Source organism: Ochotona curzoniae, unplaced genomic scaffold (genome assembly GCF_017591425.1).
Source record: "Ochotona curzoniae isolate NIBS_2020 unplaced genomic scaffold, NIBS_Ocur_1.0 contig_4105, whole genome shotgun sequence".
Lineage (NCBI taxonomy): Eukaryota > Metazoa > Chordata > Mammalia > Lagomorpha > Ochotonidae > Ochotona > Ochotona curzoniae.
In genome coordinates this window covers 5,708,411-5,728,836 of record NW_024466129.1, presented here as the reverse complement: position 1 = coordinate 5,728,836, position 20,426 = coordinate 5,708,411, and the positions used below count along the sequence as shown (strand labels likewise).

Sequence of the window (20,426 nt, the reverse complement as noted above, 5' to 3'; positions counted from 1 at the left end):
GAACTGCTGCACAGCAGAGCTTCACTCAAAACCACTGAGGAACACAGACATTTAAAAAGTTATGAAAGTATATGAAGGCATTTTAAAAGTTCATGGAAAACACAACTTTTAAATGTCTATTCTGGTGTTTGTGAAACCCACACAGCTTCTCACAACACACATTTCTGTGAACTTTATGCATAGATTCCAAAGTGTCTTCCTACCAAATTAAACTTTTAATTTCATTTCCACAAACTTTTTGAAGTTCTCTCAAAAAAGCAAAAATGGAATAATTCAACTGAAACAAAGTCCAAATACATATTTATGGAATAATTTATCATTCAGGAATACAAATACAGAATTCAACTATAAGAAAAATACAGATCTATAAGAGGAATGTGAGAAGTTAGAGATTTATGTTTTTTTGCTATCTTAACTATTTCCACAGATGGTTGTTGTAATGGTAAAATTAAATGTGTCAACTTTTGCTGTACCACAGTAGATACAGACTTATCTGAGTTACTTGCTGTAGTTACTTACTGACTTTAAGAGATGATGCCTAAATAGAGCTGCTTGTGATTCAGTTAGTTCAGGCCGTATAGGTAAAAACTGAGCTTGTCCAGAAAAGAAAAAATTCTTCTTCAAAACTATGGTCAAAGGACTGGAGTGGCACTGCAGGCAAACCCACGACTTGCTATGCCAGCATCCCGTGGCAGAGCGCCAGCTGCCATACAACTGCTCTATTTCCGATTCAGCTCTCTGTAAATGTGTCTGGCAAGGCAGCAAAAGATGTTCTAAGTGCTTGAGCCTTGCCCCTGCCACCTTTCAGCCTGGCCCAGCCCTGGCACTTAGAGCCATCTGGGAAGTGAGCCAACAGACAAATGATCTGGCTCTGTCTCTCTGCCTTTCAAATAAATTAGTCTTCAATAATAATAATAATAATAATAATAATAATAATAATAATAATAATAATAAAATCCTTAAAAGTACAAATGACTGCTCCACTCCTGCCTGATTTCCCACATTGTAGGCCTGCCTTACAGACTTCAGACTCGTCAGAGTTCACGGGCATATGAACCAGTTCCACAGATGTCTACATGTGTCTTACATCTGCGCTCAATCATGTGGGTTTACGTAGAAGGAGCTGGTTCCCTCTGGACAACAGGGAAAGACACACTCTACTAACGGAAGACGACAAACTTGCCGGTGAACACAGACGGCAGAGTCAGGAAAGTGACGAGCAAAAACTAATCAGGAGTCCAGGGGCTGGCATGGCGGCCAGTGCTGTCAAAAGCAGCCCGAGACCTAAGAATCCAAACCAGAAGGTAGCAGTTGTGTGCTGAGTAGGATGATGACAGGTTTGATGGCTAAAAGATGCTGGTTTTGACTTCAACATATGAGTAAATATAAAAATATCAAAGAAAACCAAGGCAAATTAAAATTTATGTCAAAAGGTAATGTCTTGGTTAAAAACACTAACATATCACACTGTTTTTAAAATGCGGATGACACTTTGGCAAGAGTCCTTTGGAGAAGACCAGCTCTGCCACCTAGTGCCAGACTGTGTTAAAGACAACAGCTACCAAGCAGTGTTGAGCACAGGACAGCAAACACATCCTCTTGTATCCCACCTTCTTTATTTTCAGGGGATGTATGTTATGTATATATGATGAAAATAATGAAGAATCAACAAGGCTCCAATTCCCACATGTCTTAAGGAGATCTTAACACAAATCTGGAGCTGGTATATCTTAATAAAATTTCAGCATCTTCTCGCAGAGTGTCCTGTTCAACCCTCAACCCTAAATTCTAACTATTCATGAAATCCATTGCTTCACTGAGCACCTGTGCCATAAAAGTAAGTGTTCACTCTATTGTTTCAAAGATAAAGTCTTCTTATTCTTGATACGGTGTGTGGAGTGTTGTTGCAGAAGCCACACTTGATATGGGGGCCGACATGGCGCACAGCACAGCAGTGCCAGCAGCCCAGATGGGCACCGTTTCTAATCCTGGCTGCTCCATGCTTGCGCTCCTACCGCCAGGTGGAAGCTCCTGGCCCTGCGTTTCAGGCTGGCGCTGGCTCAGTCCTGGCTGATGTTGCCATCTGGGGAGGATAGAAAACCTCTCTGTCTCTCCTTCCATCTGTAAATCTGCCTTTTTAAGGAAGTAAAATAAATCTTAGAGGAAAAACCCCCACAAAGCTGCATGCACTGTCCTGGAATCTTGTAGAGTTTTCCGATACCTGCGGAGCACTTCAGTACTTTGTTAGCATCATGGTTAACCAGAATCTGATCCATCCTGTATTTATCCAGTGCAACAGATACCATAATTCAGTGGCTCAAGAGACAAAGAGGAAAGAAACAGAAGGGGTAGAAAGCAGGCGTGAGAGAAAAAGCAGAGAAAATAGGCAACCAATTTCAAAAATTCACCTGTGTTAATTATAACTCCCTTCTCCAGTATCAGTAAATGATAAATGGTAAATATTCACTTCTCAACAGTTAAACTCAAGAAATAAAAGCACAAGATCATCTTACCTTTGCAGTCTTAATATAGTGACTCAAAACTTCTGCTCTAATTTTTAATGTCTGGGCATGAAGAATCTCTCTGACAACCCAAAAGCTCACCTGAAAATGAAGATGAAGATGGAAGGACAAGATCAGGTTTATGTCTTACAAGCATATATTTAAATACACAGAACCTCCATATTTCACAAAGTCATCTTTCTTAATTCCTTGTTCTATATTTACGCTATTGTTGGTAGCATATCTCCCAGATTCTAGTAAGATTTAGTTCCCCAAAAAACACCAAAGGTTAGATATTTAAATAACCTTAGCAGATATCATCTATGAATTTGAGTCAAAAGAACATGATTATTGATTTAATCTCATCACATAGAAATGCAAGTGTGATTTTCCAATACAAAGTGTTTGTCATGTTTTTTTGAGTTCTCTTGATGAATACAGTATTGGTGAAATGGATGCTAACTTCCTAAAGCCACAAGCTTGGAACACGGACCCATTCTGGGCACATTATCATGGAGCTGGGAACAAAGTGGAGGTGTACATTTCGAACCAGTGCCCATGCAGCCTTGGCCAGGCCCACCCCAACTTTTGCAGCCTTTTGAGGAAATGAAGCAGAGGAATCAAATTAAAATCTAAAGGTTTTCCGGGGCCTGCAGCCCTACAGGCCTGGGACTGGTGGTCCCGCTCCTGACTCCAGCGTTCTGTCAGTGTGCACCGCCAGAGGCAGCAGGTGGCGGGCCAAGCATCTGGGTTCCCAGCGGCCACCTCGGAGGAGGGGCTCAGCCTGGCCCCGGCTGGCCTGGGTGACAGGGAGCATGTCTACACTCGCTTTGGCTCTCGCTCTCACAAGAATTTTAACAAGTTCCTGGGTGATTTTATGCTACAAGAACATATACAGGGTATTTGTTAAATTTTCTGAAAATACAATGTGCATTTTTCATGAACTTTGAGACCCTTTCTACGGTGCTTGGCTAGAAAGTATGAACTAAGGAAAAATGAAAAATGAAAGTCTGTGTCCTGAAACGTGGGCAGTGACTGGGCGACTCCCTCCCCTGCTTTCCACATTCCTAAAGTCCTTTTAACTTCCCTGCAAAACACGTTATTATTATTTTTTTTATTGGAAAGGCGGATATACAGAGAGGAGAGACAGAGAGGAAGATCTTCCATCCGATGATTCACTCCCCAAGTGAGCACTACGGCCGAAGCCAGGAGCCTCTTCCGGGTCTCCCACGTGGGTGCAGGGTCCCAAAGCTTTGGGCCATCCTCAACTGCTTTCCCAGGCCACAGGCAGGGAGCTGGAAGGGAAGTGGGGCTGCTGGGATAGAACTGGTGCCCATACGGGATCCCGGGCGTGCAAGGCGAGGACCTTAACCACTGCGCCACTGCGCCGGGCCCACGTTATTATATTGATAATAAGGTAGGAGAGTTTTTAAAAGAGATGAGATAGAGTTCCACTTTTGGTAATAACAGAGTAAGCAGCCCGTATTTTAGGGAGAATTTATTTGAGTATAATTACAAAATATCAAAGAAAAAAAAAACCTCTTAAAAAAAAAACATACAAAAGAGGGACCAAAACTGGACAACTGGCAATGGAAAGAAAGGGGGAACAAACTGAGCTAAGATGCACATCTAGGAAGTGCCCAGCCAGCACTGCGTCGGGTATGGATGCCAGAAGAGACTTCACAGCTGCAAGCCCTTCCGCAGCCAGAGGACAAGGTTAGACAGGGGGCATTTCTGAAGTGCAGGGCAGAGCCCCCAGAAAGCTATATATAAACTAACCAAATTCCTGGCTAACCTCAGCCTGTGGCACACACACAGAGGCAACTACAGGAAGCTCAAGTGAAAGCAAAACGAACCTAGAAGGCTGAAAGAGGTGATCTGTCCTCCAAGGAGAGAGAACTTGCAGTGTTTAAGTCCTGTCAGGCTAACTGACCACTAAAATACACATCAGTGCTCTGCAAGAGAAGGAAATACGAGCTAGAATCTGTAAGATCCCATCCAAAATGATGATTATACCACGCAAAGAAACAGGAAATGCTGACAGAGTTTGGAGAAAAGCTTTTGATAGAAAGCGGCCCCTTTTGTTGGAATTAGTGGCAATTAAATGTAATATGGAAACCAAAGGGGTATGTCAGAACAACAAAGAAGGAATTCGTGGAAAAAAAGTCTGTCTAGTGAATGAGGTCCTTACTGGTATCACACTGCTAATCTTTTGGTTCTGATAACATAATCCACAGGTATAGAAAATGCTAATATGGGGGTGGGGACTTCATATACATAAAAACACACAACTGCATTGACCTTTATGCTGAGTTTAACAGAAAAAGCTGAGGTTGTCAGACTGGATAAAAGAAGGAGGACTCAACAACATGCTGTCTACAAGAGAGTTATTTTTAAAATAAAGATGCACACAGTCTACCCACTAAAGATTTTGCCTAACTTGTTTTCTATTTTGCTACTTCAAATTTCCCAAGACCCCACCAGAAAGTCACAGAGTAACGCAGCAACTACACAGTGGAGCTTCCCACAGGATCAGCTGCGGTCAGCAATAAGGATAAGAGCTTTTAGCATTGTGACACATAGAATTCTGGTAAATCGTTTATCTTAGTAAACAAAAAATAAGAATACTTATAACTAAAGCCAAATTTGACTGTTGTAACATAATGCTTTGTAATTAAGGGGAAAAAATTTTTTATTGCAACAATAAATTCTGACCATTTTAGAAAAAAAAAAATTTAAAACAACTTGTATAAAACTCAAATGTATGATCCAGTACAAGACATGTTTGTCCTGTGCCCTATTAATAGGTCTAACCAAAAAAAAAAAACCAACCCTTAACCCAACCCACTTCTACTTGTGAGAACACGTTTAACCTGAAAAACTATTTTCTGTAAGCCCCCCAAAATGTTAGGATAAATATAACCCAAAAATGTATGTCTAAGTTAGAAGAAAAATAAGGATTTCCCTAGAGGCCAAAACAGTGAAGGAAATAAACGCCGAGCAGAGGTTCCGAGAGTGCACGGGCAGCTGTCCCTTCACGTGTAACAGAGGTTGGGGACTGACCTGCTCTCCATGAACCAACACCAGCCCTACACCAGTCCCTTCTACCATCCCTCCATGGGCTGCACACTCAGTGAAAAGGTGGACTGGAACAACTCAGCTACTGGGAAGGGGAGACACACCAAGCTTACCTGCCTTAGCCGAGACTGAGAACAGGCAAGGAGACGAGTCTTTAATAGCAATTTATAACTAGGCTTGCCTTCAGCTGGATGTGGAATTTATATTTCCACTACAGAAAAGTACCAATATTCCTCAACCAAAATATTTAGCGTAAAGCATATTTTGATGCCTGTAACAGCTCTGAGGCCCAACAAACATAAACAAAAAGCCTCTCAGAAGGAATGTACTATAAAGAGAATTCAAAGAAGTGTGCCATTGCAAAAAATTAAAAACATGAAAAGGAGAAAGAATGGGAATGAGGGCAGTGTGGCAACAATCACTGTGCTGCTAAAGCTGCATACGTGAAACATTTCAAGTTGGCGCCCATTTTGTAAATTAAAAAATTAAAAAGGGATGCACTATTAGGCATTAGCAGAACTCTCATAAAGCTTAAAGCAATGTAAGTTTTCAATCCAAGATTAGAAATCTGTAAATAAATAAATAAATAAACCATTAAAAAGTCAGAAAAAATGAGCAGAGACTTAGGATTCCAAGGCTTCAGACAATAACATAACCTAAAAGGAAATGCTGAAAATGACTGTCGGTTTTTAAAAAACAACACTATTATAAAATACACAGGTATAAAACAGATAAAATGCACTGAGGGGGAGTAAGTGAAACACAGATCTGGGGAAATCCACTCCAGACAGAACACAAGCAGATCGATGGAAAATATACAAGGTAAAGGGACAAAGAGGAAAGAATGTCAGGTTCTGGCAAAGTTCCAGTCATGCTGCAGAGGGGAAAACGGCAGGGATCAGGCAGGGAGCCACAGCAGGGCGGTAACCGGCCACAAGCATCGCAGAAGTGTGGTGAAGCATTCCATTACTTCTCAGTGAAAAGGGTACACGTTGAGAAACCGCATCTCAGAAACGATTAAAAGTATAAAAAGAACTCACATGATTAAATCGTCTTGTGAAGGCAACTGCATTTGGTGCGGAACTGTGTTTCTCTTTTTTATTCCATCCACAACTTGAAAGCTCCTGGAAAATTAAAGTGAAAATCTGACATAAATTCAATGAACAGCTCAGCGTCATTGTCATAGTGCAGATTTGAAAGCATTCAAGACAGCCAACTCTCTTTCCCAGAACCACTTTACGTCACAGGAGCATTTCTAATAACCATTCAGGATAAATTTCAAGAGCTGATTTCACTACCCTGCCCCGTAAGAGGACAGCACGACCTGTCTGTGAGAATACTGGTAACCTACAAAGGTGGGATCCTGGAGTGTTCCCAGGGGAGACCTGAATCCCACACACAGACCCACAGAGGAGACAGCATCTCCCAATCCACAGGACAGACTACCGACTGCCAACCACTCGCTGCTCCAGCGGCTTCTGGAACATTCCAGGCACTCAGAGCCTACGCAACTGGGTCAAGCTCTGTGGAGGAGTTGCTGATCTGCTAACAGAGTTCAAAGGACCCAAGAATTTCAATGTTCAAAAGAAACTATTTTATGCAAACTTCTAATAGGCATAAGACATTTCTGTTAATTATGAATGAAGGCTACCCATCACAACACCATGGCAGTTACACATATTTCTAGATCTTACATGATACGTTAATAAGGAAGCATGTATATTGCTATGTAGGGGCTTTTTTCAGTAAGTGTTAAATTAATAAAACTGATCTCCTCTCATTTTAATGAGTTTCAAAAATCTAGACTTCAGATTGCCAAATGGGTCCAAAGTCACAGTTTAGTGCTCCTCTGTACACAGCAATGAGAGGAGGAAGGGGCAGGGAAGGGAAAAGGGAGACACACCGAGGAGGACCCCAAAAACCAAAACCAAACCAAGTAAAAAGAACTCTAAAGAAACTGAGTTACGGGAGGGAACAAAGCAGTGAGGGCTTTAATGATCACTTTAAGATGACAAAAGATTCTGTGCCCATTAAGAAAAAAACATTGTGATGTAAACAGAGCAATCTTAAAATGTGATAGAATTATAAGATCGAGATCTTTTAAACAGAAAACTAAAAACGTGAACCAATAATCAACCAACATCTGAATAAAAATGATTTTAAGAGAAAATGGAAAAAACTTAGAAAAAAATTTAACTCAAGAAAATGTCCCAGAACCTAAAGCAAAGCAAAGCTGCAACCATGGCTCACACTCAAACTAAGGCACAGCAGCACCCAGGAGCCGAGGGCAGCTGGCACCACCGGCCAGCACGCCACCCCCCACCTGTGACATCTCCATTCCTGTCGGAGCACTGGCTCAGGTCCTAGCTGCCCTGCTTCAATCCAGCCTTCTCCTCCCACGGGCCTCGGGGAGGCATCAGGACCACCTACACGCTGGGCCGCTGCCACGCACAGGACACTAAGCGCAGCACTAGGGCTCCTGGCTTCAGTCTGGCACAGACCTGGTCCTGATGGCCAAATGAAAAGTGAACCAGCACAGCAATTCTCTCTTTTCTCCCTCTTTTCCCTCCCTCAATCAAACTGCACTTCAAATAAACAAACATATGTGTCCTTTCTAAAAGTTTCAGGGCCCTGGAGACAGAACATAAACCTACCAGACTCAAAAGAACAAAGACACAGATCACGTACAGAGAGTCAGTGGGAACAGTTAATTCAACATCAGCACTGGAAGATAAAACACAACTGAAACAATTGCTTTAAAACCCTCAAGTTCTGTGTGCAACAAAAATACCAAGCGGACTACAGATATTTTCTGATATAAACACCTCAGAGAACTTGCCTTCATGTAGTTATTCTCAGGAGCTAGAATCAGCAGACCAAGAAAAAGAAAGGCGTGAAATCCAACACACCCAGAGCTCAACACAGAAATAAAACGTTAGGATTCCTCCGACTGGCAGTCGAGGGCGCTCTGGAGACAAAGCTGCAGCACACTCCAGCCGGAAGAGGTAAGAGGTGGGGGACAGAGAGGACTGACAGCCAGCTCCCGGTCTTGTCAACCAGGAGGAGGATCTGAACAAAGCCCTAGGCTCCAGCCCAGCCTATCCCCCACCTGCGGACTCGGGGAGTGGAAGAGTCTTCCTCTCCGTCACTTGAAGAAAGAAACTTTTTAAAAATCAGACTGCTAGAAAATATTTTTGTTTGTTTTAAAATCACAGCATGTTTATACAACTACACAAAGACGCTGCATTTTAGGCCCAAATCTTTAGAATTAAATGCATCGATAATGCATTTGGTTTTAACCAATTAATATAATCCCCACACTTGATACTTAAGTTGGAATCAAAGTACAATTACAACGCACAGTACAAGGATGGGATGCTTGTGAAGTGATTAGGCTGGGTTGGGCTTCTAGGGCGAAGTCCCATGAACAATTCAGTGGCTCATCAAGACAGAATACAGAGGCATGCTCACAACCAAGCTCCAGGTCCATCATACTGCAATGAAACCTATGAAACAGTACCACACAGCACAGCTGGTATTGACATCAGCACCATTTGTTAGATGTTTGATTCCCAAAGTCTTACTCTAGTGGCTAATGGATCAAGGTCTCTGAAGCTGGGGCTTCGGGAAGCAATTAGAAACAGGTCACTGGGGTGCAGCTCTGTGAGGCACGGGCAATGACGGGGTGCAGCTCTGTGAGGCACGGGGCTGGGAAGGGGCGCAGCTCTGTGAGGCACGGGCAATGATGGGGTGCAGCTCTGTGAGGAGCCCCGTGGCAGGGGCCAGTTGGGGCCAGATGAGGAGTGTGCACCTGGCTCCCCGTGCGCTCTGTGAGTGCTTCAGCAGGGCCTTCTTACAAGCTTAGACTGTGAACCTCCAAAATTGGGAGTGAAAACAAACCTCCCTTTTAAAAAGCAGTGAAATTATTGGGTCAAAGAGCAGGCACCTTTTGAGAGGTTTGAGATTTGTCAAACTGCCACTGTAATACTGCATCCTTTGAGCTTCTACCAACAAGCCTGTTTCATAATCTCATCAAAACCAGGTATGATCCTCTATCATTTCACATATGAGCAATATTGCCCTCATTTTCCCAACTGGAATACTACACTTACTGTCAAATAGTGCTACAGAAGTAGCAAGGGAAGAGTAAAATATTTACAATATATCATCCCCAAGAAAGCCTGCACAAACATTCCATTACTTAAGAGCATATGTAGCCTATTTTATACTTATTTGAATAAGATTCAAATGTGATTCACTCCATAGCTTGTTTGAAGAAGGTCCCCCTTCGCAGGGCAGGTGCCCGATGCGACAATCCCAGCACTAATGCAGTGCTTCCCACACCAACTGACTCGACTCCATCTCAGCATTACAACAGGGCACTGAGGCATGTCTTCACTCTCACAGAAAAAGTTATGTCCAACACTTCATATAAACAACTTCTAAGGTGTTCTGGATAATCTATGCAATTCTTTGAGCTTTGTAACACCAATAATTTAATGGAAAAACGCTCGGTCAGTGAAGTCTTAGAGAAGGAGTACTGAGGTGCTGCGGGTTAAGTTACAGCTTAGGACATTCACATTTCACGCTGGACTGCCAGGAACCGAGTCCTCCCTCTGCCTGCTTCCAGCTTCCTGTACTGTGCCAGGAACCAAGTCCTCCCTCTGCCTGCTTCCAGCTTCCTGTACCGTGCCAGGAACCGAGTCCTCTCTCTGCCTGTTTCCAGCTTCCTGTAACATGTCAGGAAGGCAAAAGCTCCTTGGGTTACCCGTCATGCAGCTGGAGTACCAGGTTCCTGAGCCCAGCCCTGGCCACTGCAGGTATTAGGAGAGTCACTGGGCAGAGGAGCTCTCTGCCTTTCAAGTACAAGAAAGTAAAAAAGAAAGAAAGAAGGAAGGGAGGGAGGGAGGGAGGGACGAGAGAGAGAACTGCTAGAAGTTAAAGTGAGGAGAGAAAGGAAGAGGTACAGTCATTTGGAAGCAAATGGGTTAGAAGGCGACTAGAGCCCTCCATTTTACAGAATCTTAGAAGAAACATTTTAATGTCATAATAATTTTTGCTTCAGAAAATATTTCTGCCTTTGAAACAATGTTATGAAACTAGACTACAAAGCGAGAGGACACACTGTGGCTGCCGGGAGCTGGGGCGCCCAGCACAAGCAGATTCTGACGGAAGAGACCTGAACCTCGTCCAAAACACAGAGGTCTGAGACGTCAGCACGTCGGTACCCTGGCTCTGACACTGCTCCGAAGAGGAACACGACTTCTCTACTCGGCGCCTGCCACTTCCTGGGAGTCTCATTTATCTCTGTACTGTTTTTATTTTTTGCAACCTTCTAATATTCTGTAATCATCTCAACACAAAAAGTTTAAAAACGGTATCAACAAAACCAACCCAATAGGTTATGAAGCTAAACCTGCCTGCAAGGACTCCCTGGCTACTTCCTTCTTAGCCCTTCAAGTGCATCCATCACCACCAGGCTTTAAGATTCTTCCCTGTCCCATCTCCTTACTGAAATCAGGAAGTAAAGACACATCTTTACAAGGTAACTTTAAACATTAAACATTTGATTTTTTTAAAAGTACATGCATGCGAGCTTATGCGCGTGGGCATGCAGAGAGAGGCAGACAGAGACTAACCCACTGGTTCAATCACATATACCCACAGCAGACAGGGCTCTGTCTCCTGGTCTCCCATGCCATGTAAGCGGCAGGGACCAAGGACTTGCACAATCCCCGTTACTTCCCAGGGTGCACGCCAGCATGAGGCTGGAATCGGGAGCAGAGCCGGACTTACGGTCAAGCACTCAGAGACGGGGCAGAAGCACCCCAAGAGGCAGCTAAACTGCTCACCAAATGCCTGCCTTATGGGGCGACTGCTTCATGGTCATTACAAGCATTTGAAAGAATAACCGCAAATTCATTTAAACCGTGGGACTAACTTTTCATCATATTTATTTTGGAAGCTTATGGGAAACCAAAACCCCGCAACTGATGACCACCTACCCTATGAAAGAATTACTGAATTCACAGGAGCCACAGCTTCTCTTATATCTTGTAGGTTTGTTCTGTAAAGTGAAATTCTTGATCTAAATTTCATCTTGTAGGTTCCAACTCTCTTAAAAGGACTGTTCTAAGGGTGGTGATGTAGGGATACCTAAAGACAGAAGAAGAGAAAAGGCCAATATAGACCAACATGTAGACAGATGGAGGAAGAAAAGAAAAAGCAACGAGCTCTGGAAGGGCCGTGGGATCCTCGAGGACTGCTGAGGCCCCTACACCTGCCCAAGTGGGACGCTTTACAGGGACACGGCGGATCCATCGGCAGGCGGCTACCGAGCTCGGCTCAGCACAGCTACCAAGGACAAGGTCCAGCCACACCTGGCCGTGGATTCAATCCTACGACCAGCTCTGAGAGGCCGAAGGCGTGGCATGGAGGGTTTAGCAGAGGCTGGGACACCACTATCCCACGCTGGAGCACTAACTGGAGTCTTGGTTGTTGGTTGCCTTGCTTCCCAGGCACTTCCCTGCTGCAGTGCCTGGGAAGGCAAAGAAGATGCTCCAGCTACCTGGGCCCCGAGAACGGAGCTCAAGACTCCCGAGTTTGGTCTGACCCAGCACTGGACATTACTGCCACTTGGGGAGTGACCTGGGGTATGAAAGATTTCCTTTCTTTCTCTTTTACTCCTTCAAATATATATATTTTTAAAGTCAGGGGCCTGAAACTATGCAACTGCAGTGTTCCCCACGTTACCCTCCCCTGTCCTCCGGCCGGCATGTTAGAGTGATGACGGATCAGAGAGAAGCCCCAGCGCTCGAGAAGTCAACTCCCACAAACAGCCCTTTTCGTCTTGCCTGGCCCTGGGCCCAACCAACACGTGACCTTCTCACATGGTAAGGCAGTTCAAGGTGAAGGACAGAAGAAACCAGGCATCACCTCCCTCCTGCACCGAACAGAACTGGTCCAGCAGAGCTGACAAGACAGACTTCCAGCCCGTCTGTCTGATATGCTTCCGTCAAATCTCTCACCGTATTTGTGGATTATTTACATCTTAATTCTAATGGCAATAACATTTTTCATAAAGCAAGGCTAACATAAAGATAGGATTTTACCACAGTTTCTGTACACAGAAAAACAATTTCTTTCTGACTCATCAGAGGTAAGCAAAAAGTTTCTACAGTGAAATAAAAAGTCTGGGATTTTGTTTTTCCTAAGAAATTTTGAGGCTCATATTACAGCAGACAACTGTAGGTAAGCGGATGTATTCCCAAGAAAAGCGGCTGCAGTTCTTTAGGTTGCCCTACCGTGTCTTCCCCAAACTTCAAGTACAGCAAGTTAAGATTTCACGAAGTGCAATTCCACACAGGGGTAGGAATCACCAGGCTCAATGTAGGAAACCGAGTCAGCAATGGAAAACTCATCTTTTTCAGTAAATTAGATAACTCTGAAATTGCCTCTATTGTAGAAAACTGAGACGGGCATGTTTCAATCGCCAATTTCCAATTCACATCACTACACCGCACAGTTGGACTCAGAACGTTCTTTAAAGTACAAATTCAGTATACATTTCAGAAAACAGGAATAAATCACCTGAAATAAGGCTCCACATGGAAACATACACACATATAAAAATGAGCTATGACTTAAACAGTTTAGATGCAAATTTATTATTTGTCTTGTAATTGGATTAATAAAGTACCTGTGTAGTAGTTTTAAAGATTTATGGGGGGGGAGATTTTTACATGGGGAATTCAAAAAGTTCCCCAAAAAAGGAATTTCGAGTACAAAAAAAAAAGGTCAAAATCCATGCATACTTTTTTCAAACATGTATTTTTTATGGCCCTTCTGCAGATCCGTCAAGTAGACATGAGACCCGGAAGAGTGGACAGAGCACGGGCTCAGTGATAATCCCATCAGCGGTTTGACACGGGCACTGTGGCAAGCGGGCTGAGCCACTGCTCAGGGTGACCACCACCCGTACCAGAGGACTGCGATCAAATCCCAGCTCCTCTGCTTTGAATCCAGCTTCCTGCTGATAGCCTGCCAACGTCGCAGAGAACAGTTCATGTCCCTGAGACCCCGCCACCCGCATGGGAGATCCAGAGCACTCCTGGTCCGAGCCACGACAGGCATTTAGAGAATGAACCACTGGAGAGAATGCCAATTTCTCTGTCATTCTGCCTCTCTCAAGTCAATAAACATTTAAAAATGAAGTTTGGGGCCAGTATGGTGGCACAGCCAGAGACTCTACCAGCATCCCACAGAGGTACCAATTTGAGTTGGTTGCTCCATTTCCGATCCAGCTCATGGTTTATGGCCGGGGAAGGCAGTGAAGGCTGGCCCAAGTTCTTTGGCCTCTGTGCCCTCATGGGAAACCTGGAGAGAGCTCCTGGTTCCTGGCTTCCGATCAGCTCACACCAGCCACTGTGGCCATTAGGGAGTGACCCAACGTTCAGAACATCGTTCTCACATCATATGCTAATAAAGAAGGCTAATACGTCAGGCTGACAAATGGCTTAAACAATCTTTTGTGAAATTCATCAGCAGTGTAAGTTTCGACATAATAAATAATGAACTGTGCAATCAGTTTGGGAGTATTTCACAAATTTAGACATGCTCATGGGGCCTGGTGCAATGGCTCAATGGCTGTATCTTCACCTTGCAGGTGCCAGGATTCTATATGGGCACCGGTTTGTTCATGAGCTGCTTCCTCCACTTCCCATCCAGCTCCCTGCCTGTGGCCTGGGAAAGCAGAGACACACTGCTCAAGGCCCAAAGCCCTGAAACCCTGCACCTATCGGGGAGATCCGGAAGAGGCTCCTGGCTCCAGCTCGGCTCAGCTCTGGCCACTGTGGCCACTTGGGGAATGAACTAGTGGATGAAGATCTTTCTCTGTATCTTCTTAGTTCTGTAACTCTGATCTGCCTATCCAGTAAAATAAATAAATCTTAAAAAAAAAAAAAAGATGCCTATTGCCTATGTTCTATACTCCAGTGATTAAAGCACAGAATTTATGTAGGTTTCAACACGGATGCTTGGCAACAATATTGAATGTACAAGGCTAAGAAGGATTAAAAATGGGATTTATCAAAAAACTTTTAAGACTTTGAATAGCATAAAAATGAGTAACATAAAAAAGTTTTAAGACTTTGAATAGCATAAAAACAAAAAAGATTTCAAACAGCACAGAGTAGCTAAGCGATAGCTACAGTGGCAGAAAAAAACGGACTCAACGGACAGAAATGCTACAGACCAAAGCTGGTGGCAGTCAGCTCGGGGCAGGTGAGCAGAGGCCCAGAACACGGGGAAGCAGTGACAGTTACAGCTGTCTAGGTCTTCCTAGACAGCTTCAGAACTCCTTGACTCGGTCCTGGGCATCACCTCCTTACACCTGCTTTCCCTCATACCCCAGTCAGCAATCAGAATGAACCAACTCCAAGCCCTCTACTGCCCTCCATCTTTTTCACAGTGATGATCTTCCAGGCCTGACCCAGCCAGTTCTCCCTTCGCGTCATTTCCTTAACCCCAAATAAAAAAAAAAAAAAAAAAACAAGTATTTTTTTCTGCCAGATGTCAAAATCCAGTTTTTATTGGCCAGACTGACATTAATCTGTATTATTACATGAGATAGAACACAAAACAAAAAAGTCTTGGTTTTATATCACTGCTTCCAATAAGGTTAAGCTACCAACGATCATTTACTGAATGCTATGCCAATTTTCTCATCCTCAATACCAAGTTCCTACTATGTGCTATGCAGCAAAAACAGGAAGCAAAAGTATTAGCCTCTGCCCTCCCGCATTTACTTCAAATCAGTGGACAGACCATCAGCAATCAAACACATGATTACCAACACTGGACCGGTCAGTGCCTCCTCCTGTCCCTCGGACTCCCTTGCTTGGGCCACAGAATTCCACACTCTGCTTTTTTCCTCCCAAACCACCAGTCGCTGTTGGGACAGTTTCTTTGGCTCATTAATCCTTTATCTTCTTTACCCATTTTCACTGCGTTGGTAATTTCACATTCTTGGATCACCTCTATGCTGACCTGCCCCAAACTAATGACACCTATGCCAGTGCACGTGGGTGAAGCACCTCCAATGGGAAACATCCAAAACGCTTCAGAATCCAATGGACATGACGCCCCAAGTACAAAGCCCCACCCCTGACCTCCAGAAGACACTCAAAACACAAGCACACAAAAACTACTACATCTTCAGACTGAATGAATTTCATATTTAGCTTTGTGCCCCATAGCCAAGATGGCTCACCACGTGTATGTAAATCTTCCAAAATCAAAATCTGAAACATTCATGATGTCCAAATATTTTGGAAACAAATACTCAATCTGTAACTCCATGTTCTCCTTAAACAATGAAAAGGCTTGTAAAACGAGGCACGTCCACAGACAAACGCCTGCTCTGGCCTCGCTCTGTAAGGCTGCACTGCACATCACGCGCTGCTCATTGCACACCCACAGCTGTGTGGCCGAATCAGCTTAATTCTCCATGTCAGAGGTCACCAACCACACACTTCCGGTGTCAGCATCCTTAACGCCGCAGGTGTATGAACTCATGTTAACTGCGCTATCTCTTCACTCCCACCCTGATTCAAGTCATCTGCATCTCACACTGCATCTCCTTGACTCGGTCCTGGGTACCACCTCCTTATGCTTGCTTTCCCACATACCCTAGTCAGCAATTAGAATGAGCTGATGCCAAGTCCTGCAGGCCCGACCCAGCCAGCTCTCTCAGCCTGTCATTTTCTGGGGCGTTCCCTCCCGCGCTCTTGCACTTTGGGCTCCCTCTGCCAGGAAGAGTTGCCCCAAACCCTGCTTTGGCCCTCCCTCTCCCTTCCTCAGGTCGGATTACACTCTCACCAACTGCCCAGCAAACCTGGCCTCTGTTCTAGGTTTTTCATGACACTGTTGAGCTCAACCCATTAAAATGTCAGACCTACAGAGCAGGGATTTTAGTCTGTGCTTACCATTCTATCCCAACCAATTAAGGCAGTGCCTAAAATATAGCAGGAACTCAGTAGACACATGAGGAATGATACCACACACATTGAAACTGAAATTATTGAAGACTGGTAAAAAATTCATAGTGCTGGGAGAGTCTGCACAGCACAAATAAAGAAAAAAAAATGGGGCTGGTACCAAGGCTCAATTGGTTAATCCTCCCCTTCCAAGTACCAGCATCTCATACGGACACTTGTTCAAGTCCTGGCTGTTCCACTTCCCATCCAGCTCCCTGCTTGTGGCCTGGGAAAGAAGCTAAGGATGGCCTAAAGCATTGGGACTACCCCATGTGAGACAGAAGAAGCTCCTGGCTTCGGATCGGCTCCACTCTGGTCGTTGCGGCCACTTGGGGAATGAACCGGCAGATGGAAGACTTTTCTGTGTCTCCTTCTCTCTCAAAATTTACCTTTCCAATAAAATACATAGGGGCCCGGTGCGATGGCGCAGTGGTTAATGTCCTTGCTTTGCACACCCGGGATCCCATATTGGCGCCGGTTCTAATCCCAGGGCCCCGCTTCCCATCCAGCTCCCTGCCTGTGGCCTGGGAAAGCAGTCAAGGACGGCCCAAAGCTTTGGGACCCTGCACCCACTTCGGAGGCCCAGAAGAAGCTCCTGGCTTCGGATCGGCAAGGTATTGGCTGTTGCGCTCACTTGGGGAGTGAATCATCGGACGGAAGATCTTCCTGTCTGTTTCTCCTCTCTGTATATCCGCCTTTCCAATAAAAATAAATCTTTAAAAAAAAATTTATCTTTCCAATAAAATACATTAAAAAAAATCATAATCACAGCTTAAAAAAAAGAGAAACTCCTGGGTCAGGCACAGTAGCATAGTGGCTTAAGCCCTCGTCTTGCATGAGCCAGGATCCAAATGGGCACCAGTTCTAATCCCGGCAGCCCTTCTCCCAATCCAGCCCTCTGTGGCCTAGGAAAGCAGTTGAGCACGGCCCAAAGCCTTGGGACCCTGCACCTGTGCAGGAGACCTGGAAGAAGCTCCTGACTCCTGGCTTCGGGTTAGCTCTGCTCTGGCCATTGCAGCCGCTTGGGGAGTGAACCAGTGGACAGAAGATCTTCCTCTCTGTAAAATCTGACTTTCCAATAAAAAATTTAAAAATCGTTAAATTTTTTTTTACATAATCAACTTATTTTATTATTCCATGATACAGTTCCATAGGCTCTGGGATTTTCTTCGCTCCTCCCCAAACTGTGCACCCCAACTAACTTCCCCCATGTCATTGTAACAGTAGAGTCCTTCACAAGTCCATCATTCTGCTATGTAAGTGTATCCTGACATTGCAGCATGGACAATGGCAGAGAGCCCAGCATCCTATTGTCAAGATACATTCAACAGCTTCACTGGAGTCCATCTTTGATCCAGAAAGAGATGCACACTGCATTGTATCTTCACACCTCTCGATGATAGTCTCTCTTACACAGTTACTATACATCCCCTTCAATGAAGAGCCATAAAATAAAATCAATGAGAGAAAAACAGAAAACGTACAACATCATGAACTCAAACATGCTACCGAACGATGAATAATATGCTGCTGAAAAGAAAATCAAAGGCCTTCCTGAAGCGAACGACGTTATTTTGTGACCTATCCGTCAGGAAATTAATAAGCAAAACAAGTTTTTTTGAATGAATGAATGAAAATAAAAACGAAAATATCAAAACCCTTGAGATGCATGAAGGTCACCTTGCATCAGGGAGAACACGTGATATCTGTCCTTTTGGGCTGACTTATCTCACTGAGCATCATGGTCTTCAGTTGGGACCATTTGATTGCAAACGGTAGAATTTCATTCTTTTTAACGGCAGAGTTGTTTTCCATGGAGTAGATGCGCCACAGTTTCTTTATCCACTCCTCTTCTGACAAGCATCTGGGTTGTTTCCATGTGTTTGCTATTGTAGATTGTGCTGCTGTAAATATAGGATTACAGATTCCTTTCTCATGTACAGATTTCATTTTCTTTGGGTTTATCCCCAGGAGTGGAATAGCTGGGTCAAACAGCAGGTCAATTTTCAGTTCTCTTAGTTCTCTTAGCACTCTCCATACTGGCTTCCGTAGTGGTTGTACTAGCCTACACTCCCACCAACAATGAAGGAGGGTACCTTTCTCTCCACATCCACACCAGCAAATGTTGTTAGCAGAGTTCTGAATGTAGGCCAATCTCACTGGAGTTAGGTGGAACCCCGGTTTTCATGTGTATCTCCCTGACTCCTAGGGAACCTGAACTCTAACTGGAGAAAGTCAAACTTGATCTGAAAACTGAAAGATGAGTAGCAACTAACTAGTATGGACACGGGTTTAGTAGAGGAGGTTAACGGAGCTAGACAAGGGAGAAACACAGAACACTTTAGATGAGGATGGAAAGGAGAAAGCACTAAGAACTTGTCGACCCTATCGTCAGGGCAAGAGGAAGCCACGGAGATGGATCACAGCAGCATGTCTGTGTCCTGGAAATGACGGGTGTGAGTAGGGAAGAGTTCGGGAGCTCGGAGGGCACGCAGGTAGATTAGCCACCAGAATGCCACAGCCATTCACTGCGACAAACGGCATGTGGATCGGAGCTGGTTACAGACAGACTGCATCAGGTTAAAAAACATCATGGCATTGTCTTCAGAGAATTTAACTTAAATTGCAGGTACTAACAGATGCTCAAAGTGAATGAAAATTCCTTTAGATACAGTCTTTAAGTAGCTAATTGCCTGAAACTTTGATGTAGAAGCCCCTGGCCACAAATGGCTACTGAGCACTCGAAATGTACCCATCCCAAATAAAGATGTAAGCAAAAAAATATATATATTAGACTGCAAAGAATGTAAAAAAAAAAACTGTTTTTTATACTGATTACAACATAAAATAACTTGGATGTAGCAAAGTTAACAAAAATCTAAATTGATTTTATCTGTTTCTTTCGATTTTTGTAAGTTGTAAAAATGGTTTGCATTTTCCTTTATCATTACTGTTTTGTTAAGAAACATAATTCTGCAGTTTTATAAAGGAAAAAAATGTCTAAGAAGACTACCATTGAATTTCAGGACCAAAAAAAAAAAAGAACACGGAAATTTTGGTTACGAATTTTGTTTCTTTGGTTTTACTCGGGGAGGTAAGAAAACAAATATTACAGGTTTGTTTGCTTTTTTATCATCTAAAGACAGAGGCCATTTTCTCCTGGGGCATTATTCAGAGTGCACTGCTCCCCTTGTCCTGCTACGTCAGTGGTCTGACTGCAGATGGCCCCTCGAGGTGCAGGGGAAAAGGAAGGGAAACCCAAAATTGAGGAAGCAATCAAAGACTTAAGAGACCACTGAGGCCCACCTCCTCATTCTAGAGGTGAGACATTTAAGATGCTGAGACACTGAGTAACTCATGAAAATCACAGGAATAATGCCATCTATGTCACAAATCAAGATGCACCTATCACGGTGTTCAGAGCCGTCACTGACCTTTTTGTATTTTTATTGGATAGTCAGATACACAGAGAGGAGGAGAGACAGGAAGGAAGATCTTCTGTCCGATGATTCACTCCCCAAGTGACTGCAATGGCCAGAGCTGAGCTGCCCAGAAGCCAGGAGCCAGGAGTTTCTTTTGAGTGTCCTATGCAGGTGCAGGGTCCCAAGGCTTCGGGCTGTCCTCCACTGCTTTCCTAGGCCGCAAGCAGGGAGCTGGATGGAAAGCAGGACTGCCAGGACATGAACAGGCACCCATGTGGGATCCTGGCTCATGCAAGGCGAGGACTTTAGCCGCTAGGCTACAGCACTGGGTCCCATCAAAGATTTTATATACCAGAATAAATACATCATACAAAGGGGGCTTCAAAATT

The 20,426-nt window shown here is 44.1% G+C and overlaps 1 protein-coding gene across 3 annotated transcripts in view; it reads right to left on the bottom strand.

Moving 5' to 3' along the window:
• RALGPS2 (Ral GEF with PH domain and SH3 binding motif 2) overlaps nucleotides 1-20,426 on the bottom strand; it is a 138,299-nt gene that overhangs the window by 66,968 nt on the left and 50,905 nt on the right. For all 3 annotated transcript variants that reach the window (XM_040984315.1, XM_040984314.1, XM_040984316.1), the window contains exons 5-6: nucleotides 6,620-6,703; nucleotides 2,514-2,603 (exon numbers count right to left, since the gene is read on the bottom strand). In XM_040984315.1, coding sequence (XP_040840249.1) covers nucleotides 2,514-2,603; nucleotides 6,620-6,703 — 174 coding nt within the window. The remainder of the gene's footprint in view (nucleotides 1-2,513; nucleotides 2,604-6,619; nucleotides 6,704-20,426) is intronic.